At 44.9% G+C, this 27,737-nt stretch overlaps 1 protein-coding gene across 2 annotated transcripts; it reads right to left on the minus strand.

The window, feature by feature from the left end:
• Positions 1 to 3,352: 3,352 nt before the first annotated feature.
• Positions 3,353 to 25,876, minus strand: SLC9A8 (solute carrier family 9 member A8). 2 transcript variants are annotated; one of them, XM_027697353.1, is made up of 16 exons: positions 25,797 to 25,876; positions 25,137 to 25,315; positions 23,227 to 23,307; positions 18,366 to 18,424; positions 16,285 to 16,368; positions 15,651 to 15,752; positions 14,784 to 14,818; positions 14,066 to 14,209; positions 12,676 to 12,814; positions 11,413 to 11,518; positions 10,885 to 11,001; positions 9,720 to 9,802; positions 7,984 to 8,095; positions 7,338 to 7,558; positions 6,108 to 6,254; positions 3,353 to 4,854 (listed from the first exon to the last, which is right to left on the minus strand). In XM_027697353.1, exons 1-16 carry the CDS (start codon positions 25,802 to 25,804, stop codon positions 4,723 to 4,725), a joined length of 1,749 nt encoding a protein of 582 aa, XP_027553154.1. In that variant the 5' UTR covers positions 25,805 to 25,876; the 3' UTR covers positions 3,353 to 4,722. The 2 variants fall into 2 exon arrangements, with proteins under 2 accessions (XP_027553154.1, XP_027553156.1); XM_027697355.1 differs by lacking the exons at positions 25,137 to 25,315; positions 25,797 to 25,876 and adding an exon at positions 24,488 to 25,080.
• Positions 25,877 to 27,737: the final 1,861 nt, after the last annotated feature.

Genomic DNA, 27,737 nt, shown 5'->3' on the forward strand with positions numbered 1-27,737 from the left:
AAAGTACACAGGGAAAAAAATATCCTCAAATCCCCTCAGGTCATTTATTACTCCCGGAACCCCCCAGATCAGTGTCTCCATGTTCAGCTCGCTGTGAGAACAATGCCCAACACTGAGAGCACTGATGATGGGAGCGCTTTAATCTCCATTCTCGGACACTCCTGCTGCCGGAAAGGGCAGAGGCGCTGCCGCCATCCAGCAAACCCCAGCCAGTTCAATGAACTCCCCGCGCTGTGGCCAGGACGAACAGCAGGTCCGGGTACTCCTCCCTGCCAGGCTGGACCCAACACCGGGGCACGGCACGGCTGTGGGTGTTTAACCAGCTGGGAATGGGGCCGACAGCTGCCACCAGCTACTTACCTGAGGACCAGAGGCAAGCCCCTCCCTGCCGGGGCAGCCCCTGTGGTGGCTGCTGAGCCCGCGAGGAGGATGGAGGTTTCACCCTCGAGGCTGAGGTAGGATCTGCACCAGCTGCTGGGTTGGGCAGGGTTTGGGAGGGGGTTCCTGGTTGTGAGAACCAATTTCTTTGGATTTGGTGCTGCTGAAGTGGGTGGGGAGGGGGCTGCAGTGCTGCGTTGCTGCTCGGTGAGAGCCTGGTCCTGGTGCAGAGAGGGTTTGGTGTGTGAGGGTTGTGTTACAGGCACCGTGTTTCCCACTCACTTGGGAGTCTGAGGGCACAGCAACACACTCCAAGGTGGTAGGGAAACAGTGTGTCCTAGAAAGCAAAAATAGGGAATAAGGTGACTGTCAAGGAAAGTCAGCAAAACTATAAAATGAATGTGAAAATGAGTGGTTGACATAGCAGCTGAAATTTCTTCCAATGGTTCTAAACCATGGATGTTAATGTGTAGTTTGAGAGAAACTGAAGTCTTAACTTTAAGTTGTGTAAATGTAGTGATGTTTTAGTGCAGTTGCTTTTTAAATAACTTCTCCCACCCCCCCATTCCTCCAGCTTCTTTGCCTCAGATGATTTAATTCCTTCTGGCTGTGGTGGTTAATTGAATGTATAAACCCCTGCAGCTGGGGCTCTTGTCTGTTATCTTGGTGTTGTCCAGGGGCAGGGCTGGGAGGAGGACCAGCCTCTCCAGCAGCTCCATGCTCTGGCAGGGCCCACAAAGCTCATCCATCTCCTGTTCAAATCTCAAGTGGGAGCCCCTGGTGACGGTCCTATCAGTACAAACCAGAGCTGCCCTCAATAATGCCCAGTGACCCCTTGCATCCAGACACTTCTGTACCCCAAAACTGGCTGTTGCACAAAAGCAATGGTGCACGTGCCCCTGTGCTGTCACCCACTCTTCCCGGAGGCTGGGCAGCCTCAGCCTGTGCCACTGATCTTTACACACAGCCCCACAGGTGAAAACCTCCTCTGGGGTGGGTGACCTCACCTGTGGGGCTGCACAGCCATGGAGGAAAAGGTGAAGGGTGTTTAACCAGCACAGCTCGGAGCCCTGCTCTGGCTTCCCAAAGGCTGAGCTCCTAAAGAGCAGGTAAGGACTGTTGTTCGTGGCAGCTTTAGGATTGGGCTCTAGAAACAGCCCACAGACGCTTTAGTGTTTAAAATAAATGAGCATCTCTTGGTGTGGTTGAGATAAAAATAACGTCCTCACCGGGGTGAAAGGGAGGCAGGGGAGCCGCGGGTTCACTCGTGCTGGGTGGGTGAGTCACGAGCAGCGGGGCCAGAGCCCACCCAGGACATGGGGGAGGCTCAGACCTGGGCAGGTGGAACATGAACCAGCCCCTGTGGCAATGCCCACTGTGACTGTCCCGCAGCTGTCCCGGGGGGCAGGGTGCCCCCAGCCAGGCCGCTGGGGTGGGACAGGAGGGTGTTTGCAGGGACACTCAGGAGCCCATTGCAGCCCCGCCGTGCCCGTGTGAGCCCCGGGAGCTCCCCCTGGCCCAGGGGGGCCGGCTGTGTGTGGCAGCTGGCACAGGGAAGGGGTTGGGTGTCCCCCTGAGGAGGGACATGGAGTGGGGTGGGCTGGGGCACCCCCTCCCTGCCTGGCACAGGGGCTGCTGTCAGTCTGGCCAGTCTGATGTGGCTTTAGCAGCCCCCAAAATCAAGCTGGGTGGCTCTGCAAAGGGCATCTGGGCTATGAGGAAACCGAGGCACAGAGCAGGGACCACACAGCAGAGTGGGTTTGCTGCCCTCTGGAGCAGTGGAGTGAGACCTGTTGGTTTGGGGAATGGGATGGGCTGGACGAGGTGGAAGAATAACTTCTGTGAGCTGGTGGAAGCTGAGCTCTGGGTTCCCCTGCCCCTTCCAGGCATAGTTCCTGGGCCGGGAGGAGCAGCCAGAGCTCACAGTCCAGCAGCACCCCAGGGCTCTGCAGTCACCAATGTCTGTGTTCAACTTTGGGGGGTTCCGTAGTTAAGAGCATTTAAAAAATCAAGTTTAGTCTTGCACTGATTTGCAGATGAAACAAAGTTAGATGGGGCAGTTACTCCTTGTACAAAGAGGATTAGAGTTTTATATGGGTCTGACAAAATAGGAAATTATCCAAAGTAACTGCCAAGCAAGTCAACAGAGACAGATAATTTTTCTTTTCTAAGCATATTAAGTGAAGAACTCCAACCTGTGAAACGACTGATGGAAAAGCCAATGTATTGATAACTGAATGTGAGAATGGGTCACTTAGGTAAAAACTTCTTTTTGTTCTAGAATAAGGAAGTCAGACAGCTGTCTTCTCTCAGAATACGCACTTAATTCCAAGTTTTGACAAATGTAATATTTTCTTAAATTTTGGAATAGCTGCTTTTAAATTAAGCCATCCAAAATGTCTTCGCCCGAATGGCTTCAGAGCGATTCCCCCCGCTCCAGCGGCTCCAGGTAATTGCTCCGATTCCCGGTGGGATCCCTGGAATCCCCGCCCGGGATGTCCCGAGGGGCCGCCAGGGGGCAGCAGCGCCCAGCGCACCTGGGGCAGGTGCGGAGCCGGTCCCTGGAACCCGCGGATCCCACCGAGAAAACCGCGGGAATCAGCGCGATTTGGGACTGCAGCGGGGCCCAGGCACAGCGCTAACCCCGCTCTCACGGCAGCTCCACCCCTGTACCCCTGCCGCTGACAGGAGATGCTCCCAGGGGCCTTCCCAACAACTCCCGGGCTTGGGGGCTCAAGCTGAGGAACCCGGCAGGGCTGGCGGGAACTGAGGGGTAACTCGGGCCACTGGGGGCTAGAAGGGTGACAAAAAAGCACGATTTTCACACAGATTCTCCCAAGAACAAAGCAAGCCCTGAGTGCTTTCATGCCCTGCTCAGACCCACCTGTGCGTGTTCCAGCTCTGGGACGAGTAGTGGGGCCCTTTGAACTGGCAGGGAAAGGGCAGCAGGAAAAACTGCTCAGACAACACAGGGTCAGGATTCTGAACACATTTCTTAACTTTTATTCTCCCAGCAGGTAAGCAGTGGTTAAAAAAACCTCAGTAGCAAAACCAGATTGAAAGTAAGTCTCACACTTTCAGAAACAAACACGTGCATTTGCATGTCAGATTTGGGTGCTGAACTACAATTCACATCCCCACAGTGGATATGCAAATGCCCAAGGAGGAATTTGGCAGTGAGAGCAAAGTGCTGCTTGTGTCACCACGGCGAATGTGCAACAAACACGTGTGTTCAAGTGTTGGCAATGCTGAGCAAACACTGGGCCGTGGAGAACGAATGCAATGATAGCACAGATTCTGAAATGGTGTAGGCAGAGGAGAAAAATCTCCTTAACAAATGGGACAGCACAATGGAAGCTGTTTGGCACTTCCCAGCTGAGGCTGCTTCAGCCATGTGCAACATTAACCTTTCTGTACTTGGATTAGATTTTGTAGACTCTTCTCCCTCATGTACGTGCTGCTTTTGCTTCCACAAAAGATTAAAAATTCCACTGGTGAATTCTGGAGTGTTAGGAACACTTGATGAATTAGGAAATATAAAAGCTGCTCTTTTTTAAGATTTGAAGCCAAAGTGCCAGCAAGGAGCAACTGCCAATTACAGAAACCCAACTGCAACTGGCTTTAGCCAAGGAAAAGAAACAACAATTTCAAACACAGTTCTGCACTGTGTCACAGTACCCCCACTCCCCCAAACCATGCTATAATCAGTACTGTGGATTAGATCCCTCAGCATAAAAACAAGAAATCCCATAAAATAGAAATCAAGAATTTCATAAGTGACAAAACTATGTTTTCAGAGGTGCTTCCTTGTATGTGCAACATCTGCTTTTGTCAAGGTATGCATCTTCTCTGGGTTCATAATGTGCAAATCACATAAATTATAGATTTATTCCAGTCAGATTCTCTTACTAGTTCTGAAACAAATTCACAGTATAAACTGTCAAGACTCTCCATGCTGTGAAGAAATATATATATTTAAAAGGTAAAGTGCAATTTCTTCTGTTTTGCAGAGCCACTCAATGGCTTGGAGTGCAGTGTGTGGTCGCAGCAGGTTTTGGAATGGGAAGAAGCCCTTCCATTAACCAGTGTCATCATTTCATGGCAGATGGTTCAGCTTTTCAACAGGCTGCAGGAATTTGCTGTGCAGTGAAGTCTGAACGAAGGGTTCTTCGTGCCCCACACGTGTGGGTTTCCCTCCCTGACCAGCAACAGCAGAGCTGTGGGTTTTACCTAAACGTGTAGCACAAGACGTGTCTGAAATCTGAAAATTCATCCTTCTCTTTCCAGCTTTTGTGCAGTGGGACTCTGGCTGCTGGCCCCTCTCTGTAGGGCTCTGACACACCCTCAGCGCACCCCTGCCCCGCTCTGCTGCAGCAGCTCCTGCTCGTCATCCTCCGAGCCCGAGGGGCCCTGTCGCACCTCCTCATACCACTTGTTTGTCAGGGTTTTCATCTGGATGCGCCCATCATGCAAGTCCTGAGGCAAAGGCAAACCAGAGCACTTGGTTACTTGGCTGCACCACCACTCGTGTGTTAGAGCAAAACAGAAAGACTAGTTGGGCATATTCCTCAGCAAATAATCTGCTCCTGGTCTCTACACATGCAAAGCCACCCTGTTTCCTACTAGAAAATATTTATCAAGTGCTCAGTCTGCTCAGTCAGTAATTATTGCCACAGATGACAGTTTTGATGAGGGGTATTTTTACCTGTGTTTTTAGACAGACCTGCTCTTTGTGTTTCAACAATCCCAATGCTGTCTGGAGGACCTGGCTTTGACTCTCCTCCTCGTGTTCCCAGGCACACTGGGAAGCTTGTGGCCTACTGTGTTGATTCACATGCTTATTTTTCCAGCCTTTGGTTGCCATCTGGATGGCAGCCTGTGCTTTTGGCTACCAACTACAAATCAGATGCTTACTCTGGTTTCTTGATTCCTTTTTGGGTTTGCAAAAAATGCCTTTAGTTTTTGTGGGAAAGTGCTGAAAGGGTACTTTTGAAAAGAAGGGTACAAAACAAGAGGAAAAATAGTACTTTTGAGAAGGCTAGGAAGATTAAATGTCCAAACTTTATGTAAAATTATCAACTCCACAGCCAAAATGCTTAATTCTATGGCAAACTGGAAAATGGGTGAATTATGTGGCTAAGGAGTCTAAGGTTTCTGAGGCACGGGAGTGAAAATGACACAGCATTTACACCTCTCAGAGCCACTCAGTGCTAAGTTACACTTTCAGTCAGGTGTCATCTTGCACTTACAGCCTCACAGCTCTGGTATCCCAGTGGAGCAGTCTGAAAAGTGAAGGTTGCAATGTTGGTGCATGTTTCCAAGACAGAAACTGCACGGCCCCAGAAGTCACAGGACCATTGACAGTAAGAGGCAGGAACTGTGTGTGACAGCACTTTAAAAACTCTGCCTGAGTGGCAGCAGGTTTTTCTAGCAGCAGCAGTAACCAGTAACTCCTGATGCCCTTCCTGGTTCTCCACATGATTAAAGGCGAGCTCAACAAATCCATACACCGAGTTTAACTGGGGGAGCCCTGAGATGCTCATTTAATCCAACCTGTGCTTTGACAGTGCAGCTGTTCATTACAGCTGCTCTATCTCTGCATGAGCAGCACACAGATGTCTCACTGTCCCTAATGCATAAGCTGTGTGGTTGCATGACAAGCCCTGCGTGATACTGAGGGAAATAACCAACTCTAGTTTCTTTTCTTCAAGAAAATGAGAATGACTTACTTCTTGTGTGAGTCTTCTGGTGAAGAAAGGATTCAAATACTCAACATCAAGCCGCATAAACCCTTTGAGGTTCTGGCGTTTTATGTACTGGGCTTCATATTCCTCCTCTGTGAGCTCTGACAAATGTTCAGATTCTATGGTGTTTCCCTAGAAAAAACACAAATATTGGAATAACCCCAGAGAAGTGCCAGTCATCCCTCCAGCCTGCTTCAGTCCTTGCCCAATGCTCTTCCTTCTCACAAATAGTTCCCACTGGAACAATACAGAAATTATCACCCCAGCCTCCCAGGGCTTAGGGCTGTCTGAGTCTGTTCAGCTGCCAATTCCCAGAGCCCCTTGGCTTCCCTTTCCACACTGAAAGGGAAAAAGGCCTCAAATGTTCCATGTTTTGTATTGTCACTGTTGCTGAGAACAGGTTTCCAGTGTGCAGGTTTTCTCTTGTGAGCTAGACAATGATTTTATCCAGCAAGCACCACTGATGTCATTGTCCCACTGCAAACCAGCTGTGTCTAACACGGCCTGTCCCTGTGCTTTTCCCATGCACATCCCTGCATGGACAGGGCAAGGTAGGTCTGGAGACTGCAAGCAACCTCATGCCACAAGAAAAAACGAGTTCTGAAGATCCTACAGAACAATACTCTGCATATATTGTTCAATGGTTTGGGGAAAACCAGGCAAAAAATGCTCTGGGATACGTTATTTTCTCCAACCTTTTGCACAAGACGTTCCAGAAACTGGTTGTTGGTTCTGTCAGTTCTGTTACTTTGCCAGAAATTGCTTTAAAATAAAGTCTAGTCAGAGGGGGGCTGCTGTTACCACCTTCTCATGGCCTTTGCTTTGACTTTTTCAGAATAATTCCCATCTGCCTTTCATGATTAACTTCTGTCTCACACTGTACCAACTACTTTCTCGCTGTATATGACTCAATCCTCTATCATCTGCTTTATGCTTTTGCAGGGATTGCTTTAATTGGTATGGATCAATTTATAATTGGATTCAGTTAAGAGACTATTTCTCCTCCCTTTGTCCAAACAGTTATTTTGTGTAAACATTAACCAAACTCTGTCTTTGGGATATTTTAAAATTATATTGCTTGGCTTTTTCCATCGCTTTCATTTTACTTTCTTGTAAAAAATTATGTACTAGCCCTGAAAAATGTTTAAACTGGGAAAAAAAAAACCCAAAACAACAAAACCCAGTGATCCTCTCAGTGAAAGAGGAGGAACAAACCATCTTCTCTGTCTTGCTCAGATTAACGTCCTTCTTGTTCCTCTTGCGTGGTTTGGAGTCCTCGATGTCCACGAGCCTGATGAGGGGCATGGTGCCCCCTCCCAGCAGCAGGATGGTGAACAGCACGATGATGATGGTCGTGGTCCCGATGAGCTGCCGCTTCTCCATGGGCTCCAGGCCCAGGTGGAGGCTCAGGGCGTAGGGAATGGCACCACGTAAACCTTATTGGAGAGAGCAGCACAGCAGTGGAGAGTGAGTCAACAGCAGCACTCAGTCCCCAGCACCCTGAGAACTTCCCCAGCTTTAAAAGGTTTTTTACAAGCCTAGGGTGTGTGTTTATCCATCACTTGGTTCCCACCCTATAACGAGTCTAAGAACTTCAGGCACTGCTGTTCAGAGGGTGAAGCTCTCAGGCCTAGAGGGATAAGCAGCCTCTGCAGAAAAGCTTTAGTGGGCTCACCACTGCACAGTCCTCCAGCACAAAGGGGAAAGGGGACATTTCTGTCCCACTTGGGTTTGAGAACAGTGCAAATGTTCAGTTGAATTCTTCTCAACTAATGGAAAACCATTCCTCTTAGGGTGGCCCACACAATGAAAAAGATAAAACATTTTTTTCTGGTTCTCTATATTTTGAGCTTTAACTTACCACTAAACCACATGATAAACATCATTTTGGGGGTGATTTTATGATCACGGAAAAAGTTGAGTAAGTAGGAAAGCGGAAAAATATTCACTGCTCTACCAAACAGAACCAGCACCTGAAAAACAGAAATAAAAGCAAAAGACCACTGGATGTGTTACATGCATGAGGCCCCAGCTGCAGCTGCTTTTACAGGAGAAGGTGAATATACTCTTTTTGCTCACAGGCAGGTGAGCTGCTCAATGAACACAGAGAAACTTCTCAGCACAGGGCATTGTGGAATTTAACTCTTGAAAAACCTTGTCTGCTTAACTTGTCTGCAGACCTGTCATTAATGGAGACCAGGCTGCTTTACTCACAATAACTAAATGGAACCCAAGAGGCATTCCAGGGACACTAAGAATTACTTTGAGTAAAAGTTCTCCTCACTCCAGTCTGTTCAGCTCCTTTAATCATTCCCTTGGCACAGCAGCCAAGAGGAAATAAGATATTTCTATTCTCTCCCCGTGGACCAGTTCCTCAGAGAGAAAGGCCAGAAGCCAAACAAAAAGCACACATGCTGATTTCTCAACACTTTGCTGGGTATGGCTATAAAGCACACCACACATTGAAGTAACATTTTGGGAGGGGAAAAGAGAAAAAAAGGTACTATTGTTTTAATGGCAAACTATTAACACAGTGAAAACATTAACTCAGAAAAAGGCACAGTTTTCTCAATGCATTGCTTTTAAGCTCCACCACAAACAGACCTTGGTAAGGTAAATATCCTAGAATTAGTCAGCAGGATCTTTGAAGGGCTGTGCTGTTTTCCTTTATGAATCACCCCAAAATTACACAATTTGCATTATGCCTGAGGGGGCAATGCTACACAGGAGGAAGTGTCACACCTTAGATACACATTAGATAGGGAAGTTGGGTGTAGTCCAGGGAGAGCAGTTCCCTGTGCTGATATCCCTACCCCTAAGTTGTAGATAACAATTCTTCCCTTGAACCATGCACTAAAAAGGGCCCGTGTATGTTGCTGTAAGCAACTGGAAATGGGTCCCCATTTCGTTCATTTGACTTTATCTTGCTGATATTAAACAATTCTAATAGCAATAGATGTAGGGAACCCCCATGTGAAACACAATTCACTGTCACTCCATAAAGCTACAGTGAACTCAGAGGGAAGAAGTGATGCATGGACTAAATTAGTTTATGTAAACAAACTGTAATGATATACGAGAGAAAACTCCAAAGCTGTAATGCTGGGGAGATGAAAGGAGCAGAATTTGATACTGGTTTGCACTGGAGTTGCTGTGAACTGTCCATCACACAGATCACTCATGGGAACCTGAAGATAGGTAAAAACTCAGGACTGTTCTGATAAAATGACCAGAATGGTTATGGATACTAATCTCAACATCTTTTGAGATTTAATTTAATAAATCTAATAGTGTCAAAACAAGCAAGGTTCTTTTCCTTGCTTTTACTGATCTTATACAGAAGGGCTTCAAAATAAGAGCTGAAGGGAATTCCCTAAAGACTGAAGTATTGTATATCAAAGTGCTGAGAACAAGAAGAATAATTTCATGCTATTAGAGAGAGTAAACTTTGTGCAATATACAAAAATGCAGAAGTACTTTTATAAAAACCTATAAATCATAACAATTATTCTAAAATCTTTAAACTGTAATGTCCCTTCCCCAGTAAGAAATATTGCAAAATGCATCTAAAAAGTATGGAAGAAAGTAAATACCTACTATGCACCAGATGACAAAGGACATTTCAAACTTGTGAGGAAAACTAAAAATTGACAGGCCAAGAAATGCAAAAACACACGTTTCTGAAAAAGAGAAATCACATCTTAAATAAACAATTCTAGAAAACCTTTTTTACTCCTATTATAAATAGCTACATGGTATTTCCTGACTTTTGAATACACAAAATACGCCCAAATGCTGTGATGCAAAAGGCCAGACTCTTTTACTCTTGCTAGCAGAGGACAGCACTTAGTCCTGTGTGTAGGCTTTTTTCAGCTGTAAATTACCAAGGAGTGAGAACAAAGCCAGCAAAACCTCATTCTAAAGACTGAGGAACTTTTAACTTGAGCAATATAGGACCTATATTTTATATATATATATATAAAAATATTTATATAATTTATAAATTAAGCTGCTGACCAGGAGCTACAGAATTTGCCCAGTTATTCATAAATAATTCCTTTACACTGACTTGACTGAATGCAGGCTTTTTTAGCTTTTGTAATAGATTCAGAGTAAACCCTGAAGAGCTGCTGCTGCTCAGGTAAGGAGTGGTTAAGCTCGGTTTGCAGCAAAGCCATTCCCTGACCACATTCAAACTGCATCCTCCAGCAAACAACATGGAATTCATTCATGACATCCCCACAAAACACAGGGATATGTTTGTCATACAGAAACATGTCGTTTCTTCAAAGGTTTGGCTTGTAGAAGGAACTGGAAAGGCCCTGGGACTGAGCTGCTCATCCCACTACTTCCAAAAACTTCTCCATTTGTGGAGCTATTGTTTTTGCAAGTAGATTTTTATATACAAAACCATTAAAAAAACAGTACTCAACCCCCATCTCCTACAACTAAAAATAGACCAGAGGAGTAGAGGAGTCAGAGATCTCTATTGGGTCATCAATCTTGTGGCAAATCTTAGCAGGAGCCTGCAGGATGGGAGAGAGAGATTTACTGCATGTTTTATCCAGTGTGGCAGGAAAGGTGACTTTCGAGTGCCTTCCAGCCTCCACTATCAGGAATTCTTCTCTTGAAGACAAGCCCCATGGACATACAAATGCCTAGAAGCAAATTCACACCTCTGCTGCTCCCAAGAGAATCACCATTTCACGTGAATAAGATTTTAAACTATTAATACTAGATATTAATAGTAAGCAGCACCTACCACACATGAAAGCAACAGTTCTCAGCGTCTGCTGCATTAAAATCTGTGTGACTGGGGACAGGTTATGGTGTGTGTAGTGAGACATCACGATGCCAGAGAAGAGGATGGCCATGATACCTGTAGGAAAGAACGTGGCAGTAAACAGAAGAAACCAAAACTAAAATCACAACCCAAGAGGAAAAAACCAAACCAAGCAGAATCCCTAGCTATTAGAATTACACTAACTGTGGCATCCCTCCCCCCTTTCCTTTGGAAATCAGAGACTTTAATTCTGTGTTGGGCAAAGGTAGCTGGGGACAATACCAGTATTTACAGTGGCTAACTAATGCTGATAAAAGCTGCAATTACCTCTTTTATCCTCTGTAATATGAAGCAGAGAATAGTGTTTCTTTAAAGTAAGTCAAACTTAAAAGTAAGAACAAATTAAATGACAAAACACCCAAAAAAGAAAAACCAGGGGCCCTCTGAGACACAAATAATTCCTACCCCCCATCAAAGAAACTTGCACAGACTCATTTTGCTAGTCACCTGAGAGTGAGATCCCTTCTGCAAGTCCATAAGGAAGGTAAGCAAAGATAATCATCATCCCAAACTCCAGGGAGGGTGTCTTCCTTAAATCAATGTGCTTTAGCACGTACACAGGGAAACGTTATGGAAAAATGTAAATTAAAACAAACAAAAAATCAAAGAAATTTTCATCTGTGTCATTCCATCACAAAACAATAATTATGCTTTATGTACTTCTCTACTGAATAGCCAATAAAATCTACACATTGGCCTTCAACTCCAATATGGAAGGATAAGTAATTCCTTATGAGGAAAGTTTGATATAGAAGCTACTGCTGGTAGAAGTCTGTCAGAATGGACAGAGACAGAGACAAAAAAGATCTGCTACTGATGTGCCTCTACAATACTGATAATAACTGGTAAATCAAATACTTCGAGGCACAAATTACAGTAAAAGGGCAAATAAGCTGCTTTTCTTGAACATCTGCCTCCCTCTTTTGTGGCAATATATGGAATAATTTAAAAGTTTGTTGAATCAGGCTGCTGAACCAAGAGGGAAATTTCTACATTTAATCAAACATTCAGCTCTTGTTTACAAAGTGCTTGCCAGTGTGTCCCAGCTGACACCAACAACTGTTGTACGAGCCCAGATCACCTGCAGTGAAGTCAGTGTTGACATTAAAGCCCCGAGAAGTAACAAAGGTGTCTGGACTACAGCAAACACCCTTCCTGATCTCAGCAGAGAAGCTTCTGGGTTGTTTAGCAACCAATGGAAGTGGAAGGGGCAAAATATAACCCAGTGTAAATCCAAACAGAACAGTGTCTGCATCCAGCTGCCTGCACATGATCCATAGGGACAAATGAGCTGGGCTGACTCAAAGCCCTCGGGAAAAGGAGCTTTTTTTTCTTTTTAATTAACTGGTTTATGCATGTAAAAAAAGGAGCCATATGCTTGTAAAAATGGATTGGTATTGAAATGGAATTAATATATTTTGAATTTACAAAACAATTACCATATCTTATAACACTCCAATGCACAAAAGCTATTATAAAGCATTTCAGACCTTAATTATGTTCATAAAAATTTGATGTGACTTTTTAATACACATTCATGCACACTAACATAAAAATAAAATGAGCATGACAAATTCCTCAGCCAACAAAATAATGCCTCATAAGAAATATCCCCTAAGAAATGCTGCAGAAGATGGGAAAGAAAAATACTATTAGAATGTTGAAGTTCACCAATTTATACATATGTATCACCAAATGAAAAAAGGATATTAATGCAGAAATAAGACCAGTAAGTGTGCCAAGCGCTGCAGAGCCAAAGAACATTTTAAGAAAGTATCCCAGTGCCTGTAGGAAGGTTTGCCATCCACTTACATCTGACATATTTTCCCTTGTCAAACCTTCTGCTGTGCTAGATACAATTAAAAGAGAAATAAAAAGAAATGGTTATACATTCCAAGCCTGGATCCAAAAATATCAAACATCTTTTGAGCACAACAACAAAAAAGACTCCCATTTCTTTGTTGCTACCACTCTTAAAAGGCTTTTACTGTGATATATATAACAAGAGGAATGTCAAAAGACGTTAAATCAAGCCTTAGTGTAATCCCCAAAGGGAAACCTAATTCTGCTAAAAATCCAGCAATGCTCCTCTGAAGAATCCCAGAATGGCGTAAATAGGCTATGGTGATGCCCAGTATTTCAAAACAATGTTCCAAGTTTGAAAAGGGAAAGAAAACACATTTTACAGAGGTAAAAACTCATGTGATCCTCCAAGAAGAACCAATGAACAGGAAGAACTCTCATCAAATATTTAGGTGTGGAGGAGAGACAAGAAGGTCACCGAAGGAAAACAAAGCAGCCCTCAGGAGGAAAGGGGGGAAACCTCTTTTAATTTCAGGAATGTATTTCATGGAAATTCTGTGCAAAGAAGACATGGATTCCAACCAGTGTTCCTTTTGGCTGCTGTTACCCTTCAGGGTCTTCCATAAAAGCACCACAACTGTAGTAAAAGCAGTTAGTTCATTGGAAAATGACTCTGACTTCACTACCTGCCTGCTATATCTGCTCCTTCTGTACAATCACAGTCACATCTGCTGACTTCAGCAGTAACACCAAGATTTATCCATCCATTTTTTACTCTTTCAGCCCCAAAGAATTACCGTGGGCAAAAGATAAGGATATTGGATGTCCTTCTTTCCTGTGACAGCCCCAACATAACTATGAAACCACTGCATGGCTGTTGATGCATTCCCCCCCAGCTGCAGTGGGACTCTGGGCACAGGCCAGTGACAGAGATGCAGTGGCATATTTGGCAAGGGGAACCTTTCTGTGCAAGCCTGAAGGGTGACGTGTTGGTTTGCTGTTGTCAGGAAAGCAGACAGACAGAGAGCTGATAAATGAATGGAATTAGATAGCAATTAATTATCTGGGATCAATGAGATAAGGCACTGAGGCAGTGGTAATGAGGCAGCCATTTACTGTCTTCTGCCTATGCAGTTCCTGCTTTTAACAAAGGACCACACAAAATTCCGTTTTACACCAGAAATACCTGATTTGTTCTAAATGGAGGTGGCAGAATTACTGGATGTTTGAGTAACTAATCAACAGAAAACAAAGTGGTTGCTGTTTCCATACACATGTGTAGTTCCAATGCACTCACTTGGTCAGGACAATCGAGACTGCATCATTGAGAATGCTTTCCCCAAAAACCAACATGTTAAGCACAGGATCCACGTTGAGGGCATTGAAAATGGCAATAGTGGCCACAGGGTCAACTGCAGATATTAAAGAGCCGAATGCAAAACTGGGAGAACACAAAACAAAAGAGAAAACTAGATGAAAGAAAAATACATACCTAGTAAGTTATATGAACAACATGTAACAAAGACCTTCTGTGTTACAGTTTCTACACAGTGGTAAGTTATGCTCTCTTTCCATTCCTGAGAACTTGATCCTTTGCCAAGTTCTTGAAAAAAATCTATGTTGATACTGAAAACTCATTCTGTCTTTTAAGAGAAGATTTAGACAAGGAAGTTATGCCCTTATATTCATTAATAATACCAACTAATCAAAGTTTACAAATCTTAACTTTAAAGTTTGGTTAAAATACCCAGTATCTGTCTAGAAAAATCACTGAGCATAGAACAGAATAGAATAGAACAGAGTAGAATAGAATAGAGTACAATACAATTGGGAAATAAGGGTGTAATAAATAGGGTACAGAAGTCTTTGATCTATTTATTGGTTTCATATACAATGTTGAACCTCAGCAATCTAAACACCAACTAGAAGTTGGCCAACTGCAGTGCATTTCCCATTTATAGTTATCTGGAAGAAAGCTTCATTTCATATACTACACCATTTCCCCAAGAGCTTACCTGTCTGTCATGTTGAGTTTATAAATTACATCAGCCTGAAAGAATAGGTAAAACATAAAAATCACAATCAACTGTGGTTTTCTGCTGTTTTTAAAAATGAAACTATTCATCAAATCCCAAGTTCATTATCAAGAAAAAAAAATCACAGTAGTGATGTTACTCAGTTTAACACTGCCCTCCAACAGTGATTTACTGCTGCAATTCTGGTCAACCAAGATCAGGGAAGACCAGATGGAACTGGACCAGATTCAGGTGAGTAGAGTAACTAAGGCCTTCAAAGTAACAGAAATCTGAGGGGCAAAGAGGAAAGTATGGAATGCTTTGCCTACCAGAATGAAGTCTGAGAGAAAAGATAAATATCTGTGTCTATATCTAATCAGTGGGAAACACCAAACCACAGAATCAAAAAAAAATATAGAGAAGAACAAGTAAGTTTAATATTGGAAAGCAGAAGATGGTTCTGAGAATACAGGTTTTGGAGCAGCCTTCTCATAGGAAGGTTGTGTAAGTTAAAAAAAGTAATTGCTTTCCACATGGAGCATGCTGTGCCACAGAATCACAGAGAGGTGCAGGTTGGAAGGGACCACTGGAGGTCACCTGGCCCACCCTTCCTGCTCTGCAGGGTCCCCTGGAACACATCACTCAGCATTGTGTCCAGACAGCTTTTGAGTATTCCCAGGGAAGAAGACTCCACAGCCTCCCCAGCAATATCCATGGAAAGGGTTGTAAAACATTGCCTTTGTGAGAGCAGAGAATTGGACTTTGTGACTCAGGAATTCACTTTCACTATGTTTGTCTGCTCTTGAAAAATGGACTTTCAAATAACAAGCCAGATACACTGAAGTGCTTCAAAGCAGTAAGTCTTACCCGGCCCAGGAAATAGATTCCTCCACCTACAATGAAAGCTGAGATTGCAGTGCCAAATACAGAGAACAGAATGATGGAACCAATGTTCTGAAAAAAATTACCCTGGAACATAATAACAAGTAAATTAGTGAAAATTGCCAGAGGGAAATCTCATGTTTGGGTTTGCATCTAAATTAGATTGTGATTCACAACTGGGTTTCCAATAATAGCCCCCTTGGCCAGGACTAGTGTTGTGAGACATGTCCATGGAAACACAGGTTCCCAGGCGAGGGGTGAGAACCCTTGGAAACCTTTTCCTCTCCTCTGGAATGACGTCACCTTCCTCACTTCTGATCCCACTCCTTCCCAGTCTGGCTCCTTCACAGCAGCCCTTGTACAGCTCTGATGAGGTAAGAAACCTCTCCAGCCAAGGAAAAGCACAAACCCAACACCTTGCCAGCAGTCAGTTATCAGTAACAACCAATGTTCTCTGCACTCTGGGTTGAAGAGGCTTAAATTTTGCACTCTCAATTCCCTAATGGTTAATATAATGGAATTTAATGCAATTACCCTAAACTTCATGAAGATAACTAAAAGCAGAATGTGTTCTAAACAAAACCTCAGCATGCAAAATGAGTTTCTGGCAGGGGCTGACCTTGTGCAGTGAATATCCAGATTCAAATATAATAGGTGGAAGCAAAAGCAGAAAAAACATATTTGGACGAAACATTTCTTCTTCCTGAAAAACAAAAATGAATCATAATTTCAGTGATATCATCATCATTATTGAAATAACACCAAATCTTCCAAAAGGTAAATTATTAAAAAATATGTTGGAAAATGAAAATGGCATTAATCTTTCTCCCTTCCTATCACAAAGTAAAAGACTGAAGAACAGTAAGCTATTCCAGGGCTGCTACTTCTGTTGTTGTTCTTTTTCAACCCAGTGACAGAAATCTAGGAGTTACTTATTTTAAATTACTGCCTCCAAATAAGCTGCAGAGAAAACAGGTTATTTATGGCAAAGGAAAAGTCTTTCTGTTTCCACAAAGAGTATTCCCATTTTATCTCACAGTCTCGAAATCTGTACGGACTGCCAAGGAACAGTGACTTCCTGGACACTGTTTGAGCAGAACAGGTGAACTGGGACCAAGGGAAGCTCATCACACCATCACCTCAGGGCACCTGCAGGAGACCAGGCTACACCACTGGGAGCAGTCTGAGCCTGGACTCTTCTCAGCAAATACAATTTCTGTCTGAAATTCAATGGTACTATTCTTGATGGCTCCTTTTTGCCACCACAGTGATATAAATGGCACCCAGGATGAGGCAAGATGCTATTTTTTGGTGCCCTCACTCCTTGTCACCTATTTCATCCCTTGGCTAATGCTGCTCATGGAGCTGTACCCCCAGCCTGGCACACTGGTTTTTCTGCAGGTAGACTAAGCAAAGAAGGCAAATTATTCCCAGCTGAGTGGGCCTCTCTCTTTACCCACCTGTTGTCTCCCTCCTGGCTCCCCAGCAGAGCTTGTCACCTTTGCAAGCACCGATTAACTTGTTTAAATCCAGGTTAAACAGCTGATGGACTGTTCTGTTCAAACCCCAGCTTTCAAAACAGAGGTCCTCATCTCTTTAAAGTCTCGTTCCTGCCTGTACCACAGATAATCATCTTAAAGGATTTGGGGGCTTAGAAAACAAAACTCATCCTTTAGACTGAGATGCTCTAGCCCAGGATTCTGCACGCACAGCTCCGTGCATGGATGGCTGACACTGCCTGCTTCTGTCAGCACAGTCACTGCACTGGAACAAACTCTCACCCATCTGAGCAACTGTACCTGAAACCAGAGCTGGACAGGGAGGCAAGAACAATGGAAAGGAAGGACTGCATTTGTGGTGCATGGGAGCAGAGATCAGGAAAGTACAACGTGAGGGCTGTGATTATCAGCCGTGGTAGCCAAGAACCACCAGCAAACACAAGGTCTTAGTGATGAACTTGAGGGAACACTGAGTAAGGCATGATCATCAGAAATTACATTACAGAGTTCCTAGGGCAGGGATATGATCCAAGTTTTGCCTTGTACAAGGACATAGCCAGCAGTTAAATATTCTATTTTTAATCATGTCTGATAAACAAAAAGTATCTAGTAAATTTACAACCATTTAATAAAGTTCATAATTATTATTGATTAGAACATTTCACATCTGAAATTATGGCAGCCTCTGTTAAAACCTAAACTTGATTACAGTGATAGTAATTTAAATAAGCAAATAATAATGTGATACCTGTGACCTTTTACCTTGGCTGATAATGTGAGCAAAGCAGACACAGCTCCCCAGTGCCTCCCAAGATGTGACCAGCACTTCCCAGATAATCACCATGTAATTCATCAGCTGGGATCAGTATTTACCATGTTAACAGAATGAGTGCTCAAATCAGAGCCACCTTTCGAGCTTTCTTCTTTTTTCCTACATACATGATCTTAGTCAGATTATTTTATTTAACAAATAAGAAAGTATTTTAAAATGCTGATTTTGTGGCTGTTTAACTGACAGTTCATTGCTTTGACAGTATGGATAAAATGTAGGAGGCAAAATCCTTGTTTCACTGCAGACTTCACCTCTTGGAGACACTTCTGTCAAGACTCTCTCTCTAAAAAAAATCCTACTATTACAAGCAGTCTTTTTTAAATGTTTAGGGATTGTTCTACAATTAAAAATTAATTGTTTCAATTATACCTTCCAGTTGGCCAGCTTTTGAGCCTCTATGATTTTTATAAAAGCTCCCATAAGGATACCTAGGAGAGAATGAGAAAACATTCTGAAATAGCCACAAAACACATCACTGTTTATCAGCTCTCTAAGTTTTAAAAGTGCAAACAAGGTAAACCATAAAGCAGCAAGTCTTTAATTCCTAAATTGCAAAAACACAAGGTGGTTTTGGTTTCCATATCCAAATACCCAGTTTTCAATACATTACATAATTCCAGATTTTTCCTGACACAACAGATTGTCTCCTGGGATATCCCAACCCAAACACTCATACTGAGAGTGTGATGCTTAGTGATGCAGAAAGACAACAGGCTTAACTACTCAAAACCACTTCTCATCTGAGCTGCATTCAAATAAAAATCCACCCTTCTTGCTGGAGAATCAGGAAGTTATGAGTTAGACATCTGTGCTTCATGTCACTTCAATGCTATTTGCAGTGTTAAAGCAGCTTAAATGACATCAGTCCTCTCCAAAGAAGTGAATTTTGTTTGAATGAAATCACAGCACTTTCTGGCAACAAATTCTGATCAGGGTGGAGACACTGTCAGAACTATTTCCCAAATGAATTACACATCTTTTAAGTCATGTAGAAATACTAATTTGAGTATAAAAGAATTTTATCAAGGCTGCTGCAAACTCAGTGGTTAAAGGTTATCACGCTCTTTCCTCCTATAAATCTTCAAACATGTAAGATGTAAGACAAAGGTTTCTTCTGGAAGGCAGGAAAATAACTCACAAACTGTCGTTAAAATGTTTTCAAGTAGTTACGAGGAATTTGTCTTTAGTCAGATTCCAGATCTGTGTTTCTGCATAGCTGTGTTTTATTATTTACAGAATGGAGACTTCACAGTCAAACACTGTGATGTAGAAGAGGAATACACAAAATGAAAGGTAAAAAGTGGCTGAGAAGCTCGAAGTACACTTTCCTGTACCTCAGGAGCCTTTATTCTCTCATGCTGCAGCTAACAAAGGAGTCTTACAAATAGAATCACATGGATTACTCCTGATGGATGTGTCACACACACAAAGCCGTGAGGCCTAAGCCTTCTTTCATACAAAAATCTGTGAAGGCATCAGTCCCTGAGGATAGAAATAATTGTTCCATGAAATTGTTTATATGGAAAGGAAGCGCAAAACATTAATGAAGGAACATCAAAGGTCTGCTGTTCCTTGAAGGACAGAATACAGATACAGCCACTCACATGCCACACAAACATGGGTCTCAGTCCTAAGTTGGGCCTCCCACCCTGGGATGGCAGCTGGGCCAGAAGCCAAGGCCTAGAACATTGCTAATTTTTGCAGAGCAACAACACTATCTTCAGCTGGTACAGGCAGTACTTGTGCCACTTAACAAAAAGTCTGTGTGGGGAAAAACCAAATGACAAGACCCAGAGCCCATCCACCTGAAGGCATGGATGTCAGGAAGTGTGTTACTGCCTGAACTGATGCTCACTGTGGTGGGATTCAGTGTTGAGAGCCCTCACACAGAACTAGGTTTAGACGGGATTTAAAAGAGAATCCCTTAACTCACTTCTTCTGAAGCGGAAGGGCTCCAGCATGACTTTGGGTAACTGGAGCCCTGAGCAGGCCACCCATGGCCTGTGGGCTACAGGCTGAACACCCCCATCCTGAGTCTGAGGCTTAAGTTAAAGGTTGGCTCAGTCTCCTTTTCAAGGAAGAGCTAATCACAAGATAACTCTAACAGCATCACAGACAAAAAAGGTCCTTGCATGATATCAAAAATGAAATAACAACAATATCAGTGGAGGGCAATAGCAGAGTTAAGGGGACAGGATGGGCCTGAATTCAACTTACACCTTTACATAGCAGAAGTGACCTCTACCTGTGTATTACACACAGCAGTACTAAGATTATGTCAAGCAAAGTCATGAGAGACCTGCAAAAATAATGCATCAAGAAGAGGGTTTAACAGCAGCAGAATCAAAGTTTGATGCTGATTTTTAAAACCTGTCCCATACATCTTTACTCTTTCTTTATTACTAGACGAATGAACACAGTTTTTGATCAGCTGGTTCTATTAAATCAGGCAGATCAGTTTTGTCAAGGAGCTAATTGGAAAGTTAAGTCTGTAAGAGTTAATCTAAGCCCCATTCTTTTGAAAATTTTACAGGAATTTTCTTATTACAACCAACCTTTATTTTTCCTGAGAACACATTAAAACTCAGTAACAAATCAAAGAGAAAAAACTTTTCTGGCAACTATTTTTACCAATGAGATTCCATCAGCTTTTAAGGATGAAGATCAAAATCCAGCCTCAGAAAATGTGTTCCTGCCCTTTCCACCAGGAGAGTCACACCCCCTAGAAACCATAAACCAGAAACCTCCGAGCAGCTTAGACAATGGGAGGAAGAGCATTTGTGAAAATGATACCTATCTTCTGTGCTGCCACTTTTATTAGCCTTTAATAACTTCCTGAGAATATTTGCATAATTTACAAGCCAAAGCAGGACATACTTCATTTCTGGCACTGCTCACAAAACTGGATACTTGAAACTCAAGCTGTGCTCTTGCAGCTGTGCAGAGCATTCCCATTCCCAGGGGGACACCAAGCAGCAATGAGCTGCAAATTCCAGTGATTATCCCGATGCCGCGTCCTGTCACCAGCGCCGACGGTAGTTCCAGTATGACTGAGTCCATAAACTAAATAAGGCTGAAATGACACAGGACATCTGGGCTGCTACTGGGTATAACACCCTGCTGACTTCCAGGAACTGCATGTGCTGGTATCATCTCGCCTGGCTGGGGGGACAGACTGCAGCTCTGCTGTGGTTCACCCCAAAACCCACCCGGGCAAGTTCCTGCACGGCCTCGAGGTGAGAACACAGCAGGGGCAGCTGCTGACCCAGCCTGAGCAACAGCAGCAACAACCCCAGCAAGAAACCTCCCTGTTTCATAAACAAGCTTTTGTTGGGACTGACAGGAGCACAGGACATACCAACACTTAAATCCAACAGCTAAAATCCTTCTCCTGTTTCTGAGATGCCAAGAGGAAGAAACAGAAAGAGGAAAATGTCTGTGCCTCTGCTGCTCTGCACAGCTCAGCAGGAGCAGGGACACAAGCTGGCCTGACACCTCCACTCTGCACTGCCCAGGACATGGCTTGTGGCAGGATATACAGATGATAGCCAAGAAAATCCAAAACTATGCCAGCAAGAGCAATCAATACACTGCTGAATTTTATATTGGGGATTATGCTTAAATTTAGAATAGCTATTTAATAGCCGTGGTAACTAACCTGATTTGAAGCCAAATCGACACCTTTCACCTGGGTTTTTGTATACAAAGAGAAAAGATACTGAAGGGATAGCAATGTCCTTTTGGAACCTTTTAGGACACTGGGAGATACATTTACGAGACACCTCACATGTCCATGGCAATAAAATAAGGAGGGAGGGAGAGAGAAGTGTGTCAGCAGTGAATCAGGTGCTGGGCGGATTCTGTGGGGATGACAACGTGAATCAGGGTGAGCTGCAGCAGCTCTGATCCATGTCATGGACAGAAGCATAAAAGCACAAAAATCTGAGGGATGCTGCTGCTATAAAAACACCCAGGAAATCCACACCAGCATGAGGACAGGTTCCTTACAGGTCTGTTTGTTTTTCAGCTGCACAGAAACACTGGAACTCATACAGGGCCTTGCAAATGAATGTCACTTGAATCTTCAAAACCTTCTACTATGTGAGTAACATGATGTGGTCTGCACCACACACACTCATCTACAAATGCAGGGAGTTATGCTGCCAGAAAATATGCTTCTCTTTCTGCTGAGTAACACCTCCAAGATTTTCTCAATCTAGCATGCAAGATGCAAGAAGATCCCTTTTTCCCAGAAAGCATAAGTTACTGACAAGCACCAGAAAGCTCATTTCCTTCCACCGAGAACTTGTGTAAAAACACACTTAGGAAAATATGAGAGAAGACACCAGCCAAGCCCAGGAGAAAGTCAAAAATCTACCTGCTCAACTGGTTCTACGCTCCTTTGAGCTACACTGGGATTATAACTAAGCATCTTTGTCTTCTTGTGGTATTTTTAGAACAGCTGTCAGTGAAAGTGCCACTAGTAATAGAAGCAAAAATATCACAGAATCTTGCAGACAAGTCAGAGACAGCTGAAAAACTGCTGCTGGGAATACTTAGAACAGGCTCTTCAAACATTAGACAGCATGTAGAGAAAATGGTAAATGTATATGGCCTGATTTGCTCCTCATTCATAAAATCAGGAGCATAGCACACAAATACATGAAATTACCCTAACATACAACTACAGGCTTAGGAATACTCCAAATTTAATTCAAACTAAATTAGCACCTAATCTCCATGAAGGGTGCCATTGTTACAGCTCAAGTCATAGGAAGAGCTCTTGCCATGGTGCTGCTGGGATAGTTAAGGATCTGGCAGTCCAGGCAAGTTTTCAGGATAGTTGCAGTTTCCAGCTACATTAAAATCACACACAGAAACATAGTTTTAACAACACTAACACAAACACATGTACCACTTCAAAGGGAAGGCTGGAGCCTCGTGACCAGAGAGTGCTGCACATCTCCTGCAGTAAGGATGCAAAATCAGAGGAAGATGCCAGGTAGTGACATCCCTGTGGGTGTCATTTTCCTGGGCCAGTCTCTGCCTGTACACTCATTTATTTCTTCAATGAATTCAACTCTATGAATTCATTGTTTTCTTCACTGCATGCAGTTTTCTGCATCTTTCTAGCGATGGTTAACACACAACAGAGCATTATCTCCACTACAGGCTACTGACAGTCCCTGGATTAACACAGGTCCAGTATAAAAATGTCATGGTTACTCACCTAAAGACACAACAGCCACGCTCTCTGGTAAAAAATGAAGCCGGTATTCTATCAGTAAATGCACCAATATGATGCAAATAGCTATGAAGGGGAAAAAAAAGTAGATTTAGACGTGTTAGAGGAGAATAAAATATACTTTTAAGTAGTATTTCTAAAATACACACAGCAAAACTTCTCCCAGTGATTTAGTAGACTTTGCTTTGGCAATAAACCAAAAAGCACCATAGTCTCAGCAGTAGCTCCCACCACCATAAATATTAAGGCAGCCTGGGATGTTCCTGAGCTGTTGGTCTCCACTCCTTGTGTTTGACTGCTCTGCTTGTGTCTGGCAGCACATCACCTGCTCCAGGCACCTGTGGGGGGTACAGTGACAGGCACGAGTGCTGTGCCAGGCTAAGGGACACCTGAGTGTCCCTCAAGGGAAAGGAAAAGCACCACAGCAGCAGGGAAGCCACGGATCACAGGAACGTGGCACAGCAGGGATGTGACTCTAGCAGTGGTATCTGAACACACAAACAAGCCATAGAAACACGGGGCTGGAGATCAACTCAGGAACTTCAGGCACTTTACATCTGGGGCTTGGCTTTGACACAACACAGAACCAACCTGCTTCTGGGGCTGTTCCACTCCAGAACATTCGTAAAGGCCACTTTCCAGAGTGGGGCCCACACATTCATGTTCCAACACTCTTAAATGAGACATTATGATTGGGAATAATGATGCACAATAAGCTTTCATACTGGCTTTACTTTGTTCAGGGAACCCCCCTGTCCCCAGGGTGATGCTTTTAAGATCCATTACGTTATCAGACTGGCATACAGACTGGAACTTCGCCAAAAAAAATCACAGCTTGTTTGGTAATTCCCAGGAATGCAATTTTACCATGAATGGTCCTTTTAAAATCCATGAGACACACATACTCAGAAATACTGCATTTTGCTTTGGTCTTTCTTTTGTTCAAATCCAGTATGTCAGTGAGCCCTGGGAACAGAGGAACCCTCTCTGAAGACACACAGGTACCTCAGAAGTAAGCAGAAGCCTTCTACTTTTTGCTGCACTTAGTAGTTAGAAGACAATTTTTTTTTAACCTTAAATGACTTGCAGAAGTTGGCACACTGCTGCCAACTCTATACCTTTTATTTCCTACAGTTGCTACTGGAAAAATCACCAGTCAGAAGACGGGGTGACTTGTCTGCCCCAGCAAAGTCTCTCAGTGCTTTGGAGGAACCAAGCACAAGCACAGAAAGGAAAACAGACAAACCTTTCACCCTCCTGAGAGTTCTGTTATTGGTACAGTTCTGGGTCCAGCACTGCTCTAAGCAGAAGGTGAGACAACTATATTCTCTTGAAGAAAGACATCAGCCCAGACTTACAGAAAAGTCTGGAGAGCACATGCCACCCAAAATGCCTCTATCTGCACAAGTGTCAGTGATGACACTCTGCACGTTGCCATCACACCCCTGCACAAATGTGAGAGATTGAGAGCCACAAAACGAGATACTGAAATGGAGTACTTGTGCTTGTAAATCTGAGTGTCACCCACTGGCTCTGGGGGCTTCAGGAGGGCAGGAGTGGTTACACTGACACCTACCAGTGCACTGTCCTCAAACTCTGCCCAACACCACGGGCCATCCTGACAATGTCTGTTCCACACATGAACAGTGCTAGGTACTTGGTAAAGAAGGTAAAGACAATTAAAACATGTTGTTTGCACTTTGAGACCATTTGCAATGGTCCCCAACCTTCCACAGGGTTGGGAGGGTCGGGCAGTTACACACTCAACTTCCCAAATCCCTGTGCAGCATCCCACAGCACAGAGAGAACCAAACCACTATGACTGTGAGTTGGCCTCTGTCCTCAGGCACAGAACACGTTAACAGAGATTAACAGACTCTCAGTTCATCATTCACCTATAACAAGAAGACTAAAAAAAATCGTCATGCCACTAGACTGCTCCTCTTGCTGTGCTTGGACTCCAGTCTGGACTGGCAGGATGGGCTTGGGAGGTGTGGGTGCCACCAGCTTGGTCGTAGCAGCCAGCAGAGTGTGGAGGGTGGCATTGATGGCCTCATGGGTGGCATTCACAGACCTGTCAGGATAATACAAGATGTGACCATACTGGATGGGAGTAGCACGACAGAGACTCAGCCTACTGAGGACATGCACAGACCAACCAGCCACCAGATCACACCGAATCTGTGCTGCTGACCAATTCGCTAAAAGTTATTAAAAGCAGTCTACGATCACAAATACTGCAAGGTCAGGTTCACGGAGCTGATTACCGCTGGGTTGCCTCGCGCACTGCAGACACCAAACCCTCGGCACCGCACCCGGGAGCGAGGAAAGCCGACACAGGGCACGAACAGCCCGCCGTCAGACCAATCCCACCGCCGGGCCCGCAGGCCCGCACCCGCCGGCTCCTCCCGCCGCCCTGGAGCTCTCGGCGCCGCGCAGAGCCGCTCCGAGCCCCTCACCGCACCCCCGCGAGCCGCTGCTGAGGGAAAGGTGCCCCCGGCCGGCACGGCCCGGCCGTGCCTCGCAGCCCCGCGCTGGCTCAGTCCCGCACTCACTCCGCCATCTTGCCGGCCTCAACCTCCCGCCGCACCCCGCGCGCCGCCACTTCCGGCGCGCCCGCAGCCGGCGCTCTGGCGACCACCTCCGGCAAACTCTATGGTGGGTGCGGGGATGACCGCGGGAGCGCGAGCGGGAGGGGGAGTCACGTGACAGCGGGGCCGGGCTCGTCACGCGCCGGAGACGTCACGGTTCCCGCGCTGCGCGCGCGGGGGCGCGCGGGGCGCCCCCTGCCGGCGGGGGCGGAGACCGCAGCGCTCGCTCCGTCAGGGCCGCCATTGCTGCCAGGGCTGGCAGTGCTCCTTGTCCCTCAGAGCTGCCAGGGCTGCCACTGCTGCCGTTGCTGCCATTGCTCCTTGTCCCTCAGAGCTGCCAGGGCTGCCACTGCTCCTTATCCCTTAGTGCTGCCACTGCTGCCGGTGCTCTTTATCCCTCAGAGCTGCCACTGCTGCCCCAGCTGCCATTGTTCCTTGTCCCTCAGGGCCGCCATTGCTGCCCCTGCTGCCAGTGCTCCTCATCTCTCAGGGCTGCCATTGCTCCTTGTCCCTCAGCCGCTGCTGCCATTGCTCCTTGTCCCTCAGCCATCGCCACCAGGCACCACATCCCCCAGAACTGCTACTCCCAGTGCACCTTGTCCCTCATTCACCATGGCCCTGCACCTCGTCCCTCTGCTGCTGTTGTCTGCCGGCTCCTGCTTTCAGCCACCCCCGCCCAGCAGCATCTTGTCCCTCAGTGCCGGTCACCCCGTGTTTAAGGGCAGGCTGAGGTCATGGTGGCACGGGCTCGTTTCGGAGGGTGCTCTGGAAATGGGTGTGATGCCTGCAAAGGTGTGCTGAAGCATCGCACCAACACACTCTGTGGTGCCTAAAAGCGGGAAATGGGTCCTGACTTTTTAAATTAGACCTGTTCACCTGCAGGCCCCCTCACTCTTTCCCACTGGCTGGGCAGACCTGGGTCAGGGCACAGCGGGTCCATGCACGGCTCTCACCACTCAGCCCCACTGGGAGCCCGGCCTTACAGCAGGGAGAAAGTGTCAAATGAGTCCCGGTACCATTGAGCTGAATTAGAAAGCCTCAAAACTTTCATAAAAATGCTTTTGAATGAAAATACCAGGGAGGAATTAATTAGCGATTTTGATCAGTGGATTAAAATAAAGCTTAGACCAGCTTTATCTGGTCTAAGTTCAAATGCCCTCCTGGCACAGGCTGCTGCGGTGCCTTGGGTCTCTAAGCTCTCCCGTGCACCAGTTTTTACCTGGGAAATGAGGCTAATTAGCATCTTCCAGCTTAGGAAGCCAGTCATGGGCATACACACATCCAGTCTGTGCCAGTTTGAGGAGCTGGGATGACAGGGACTATGGAAACACAGCGTACAACAGCATTTCTGTTTATTTCTCGTTTGACTAGCTCACAAAATAAAAGGGGGGTTGTACAAACAGACATGATGATTTGAATACCTCAGGTCGTTTTAAAGGCCCTCTAGAATATCAGCAATGAACTTAATGAAAACGAAATTTTAGACTTGCGGCAGACGCCGGCACTCGTGATCCATTTACTTAAAGTGAAAGCGGCTCAAATAGGTGAGAACATGCCTGAGTTTTAAAAAGCAGTGATTTGAGCAGCAGCTGTTTTTTTCTCTTTGTGTCACAGACAGGGCAGAGCTGGAGAGCGCCTGGTTTCCTGTCAACAGGCTGAACCTACACCTCCTTTGCTCTCATCATCTGATGTGGTTTTGTTGTGACCTACTTAGACAGTCTTACTACAGTTATGACCAAGAGGTTTTTTCCACACTAGCTAATTTCCAACAATCTGCAGTTTGCTAATCCCCAGCTGCTTTAACTCATTTTCTCCACGCCAGTAGTGTTTGGGACAGAGTGCATGGCTTCAGCTCATGGGGGGCACTTAGAGTTCACAGGTGCCAGTGAAAAGTGAGGCTGGACT

Source organism: Neopelma chrysocephalum, unplaced genomic scaffold (genome assembly GCF_003984885.1).
Source record: "Neopelma chrysocephalum unplaced genomic scaffold, ASM398488v2 Primary Assembly neopelma1_119, whole genome shotgun sequence".
NCBI classification, from domain to species: Eukaryota; Metazoa; Chordata; class Aves; order Passeriformes; family Pipridae; genus Neopelma; species Neopelma chrysocephalum.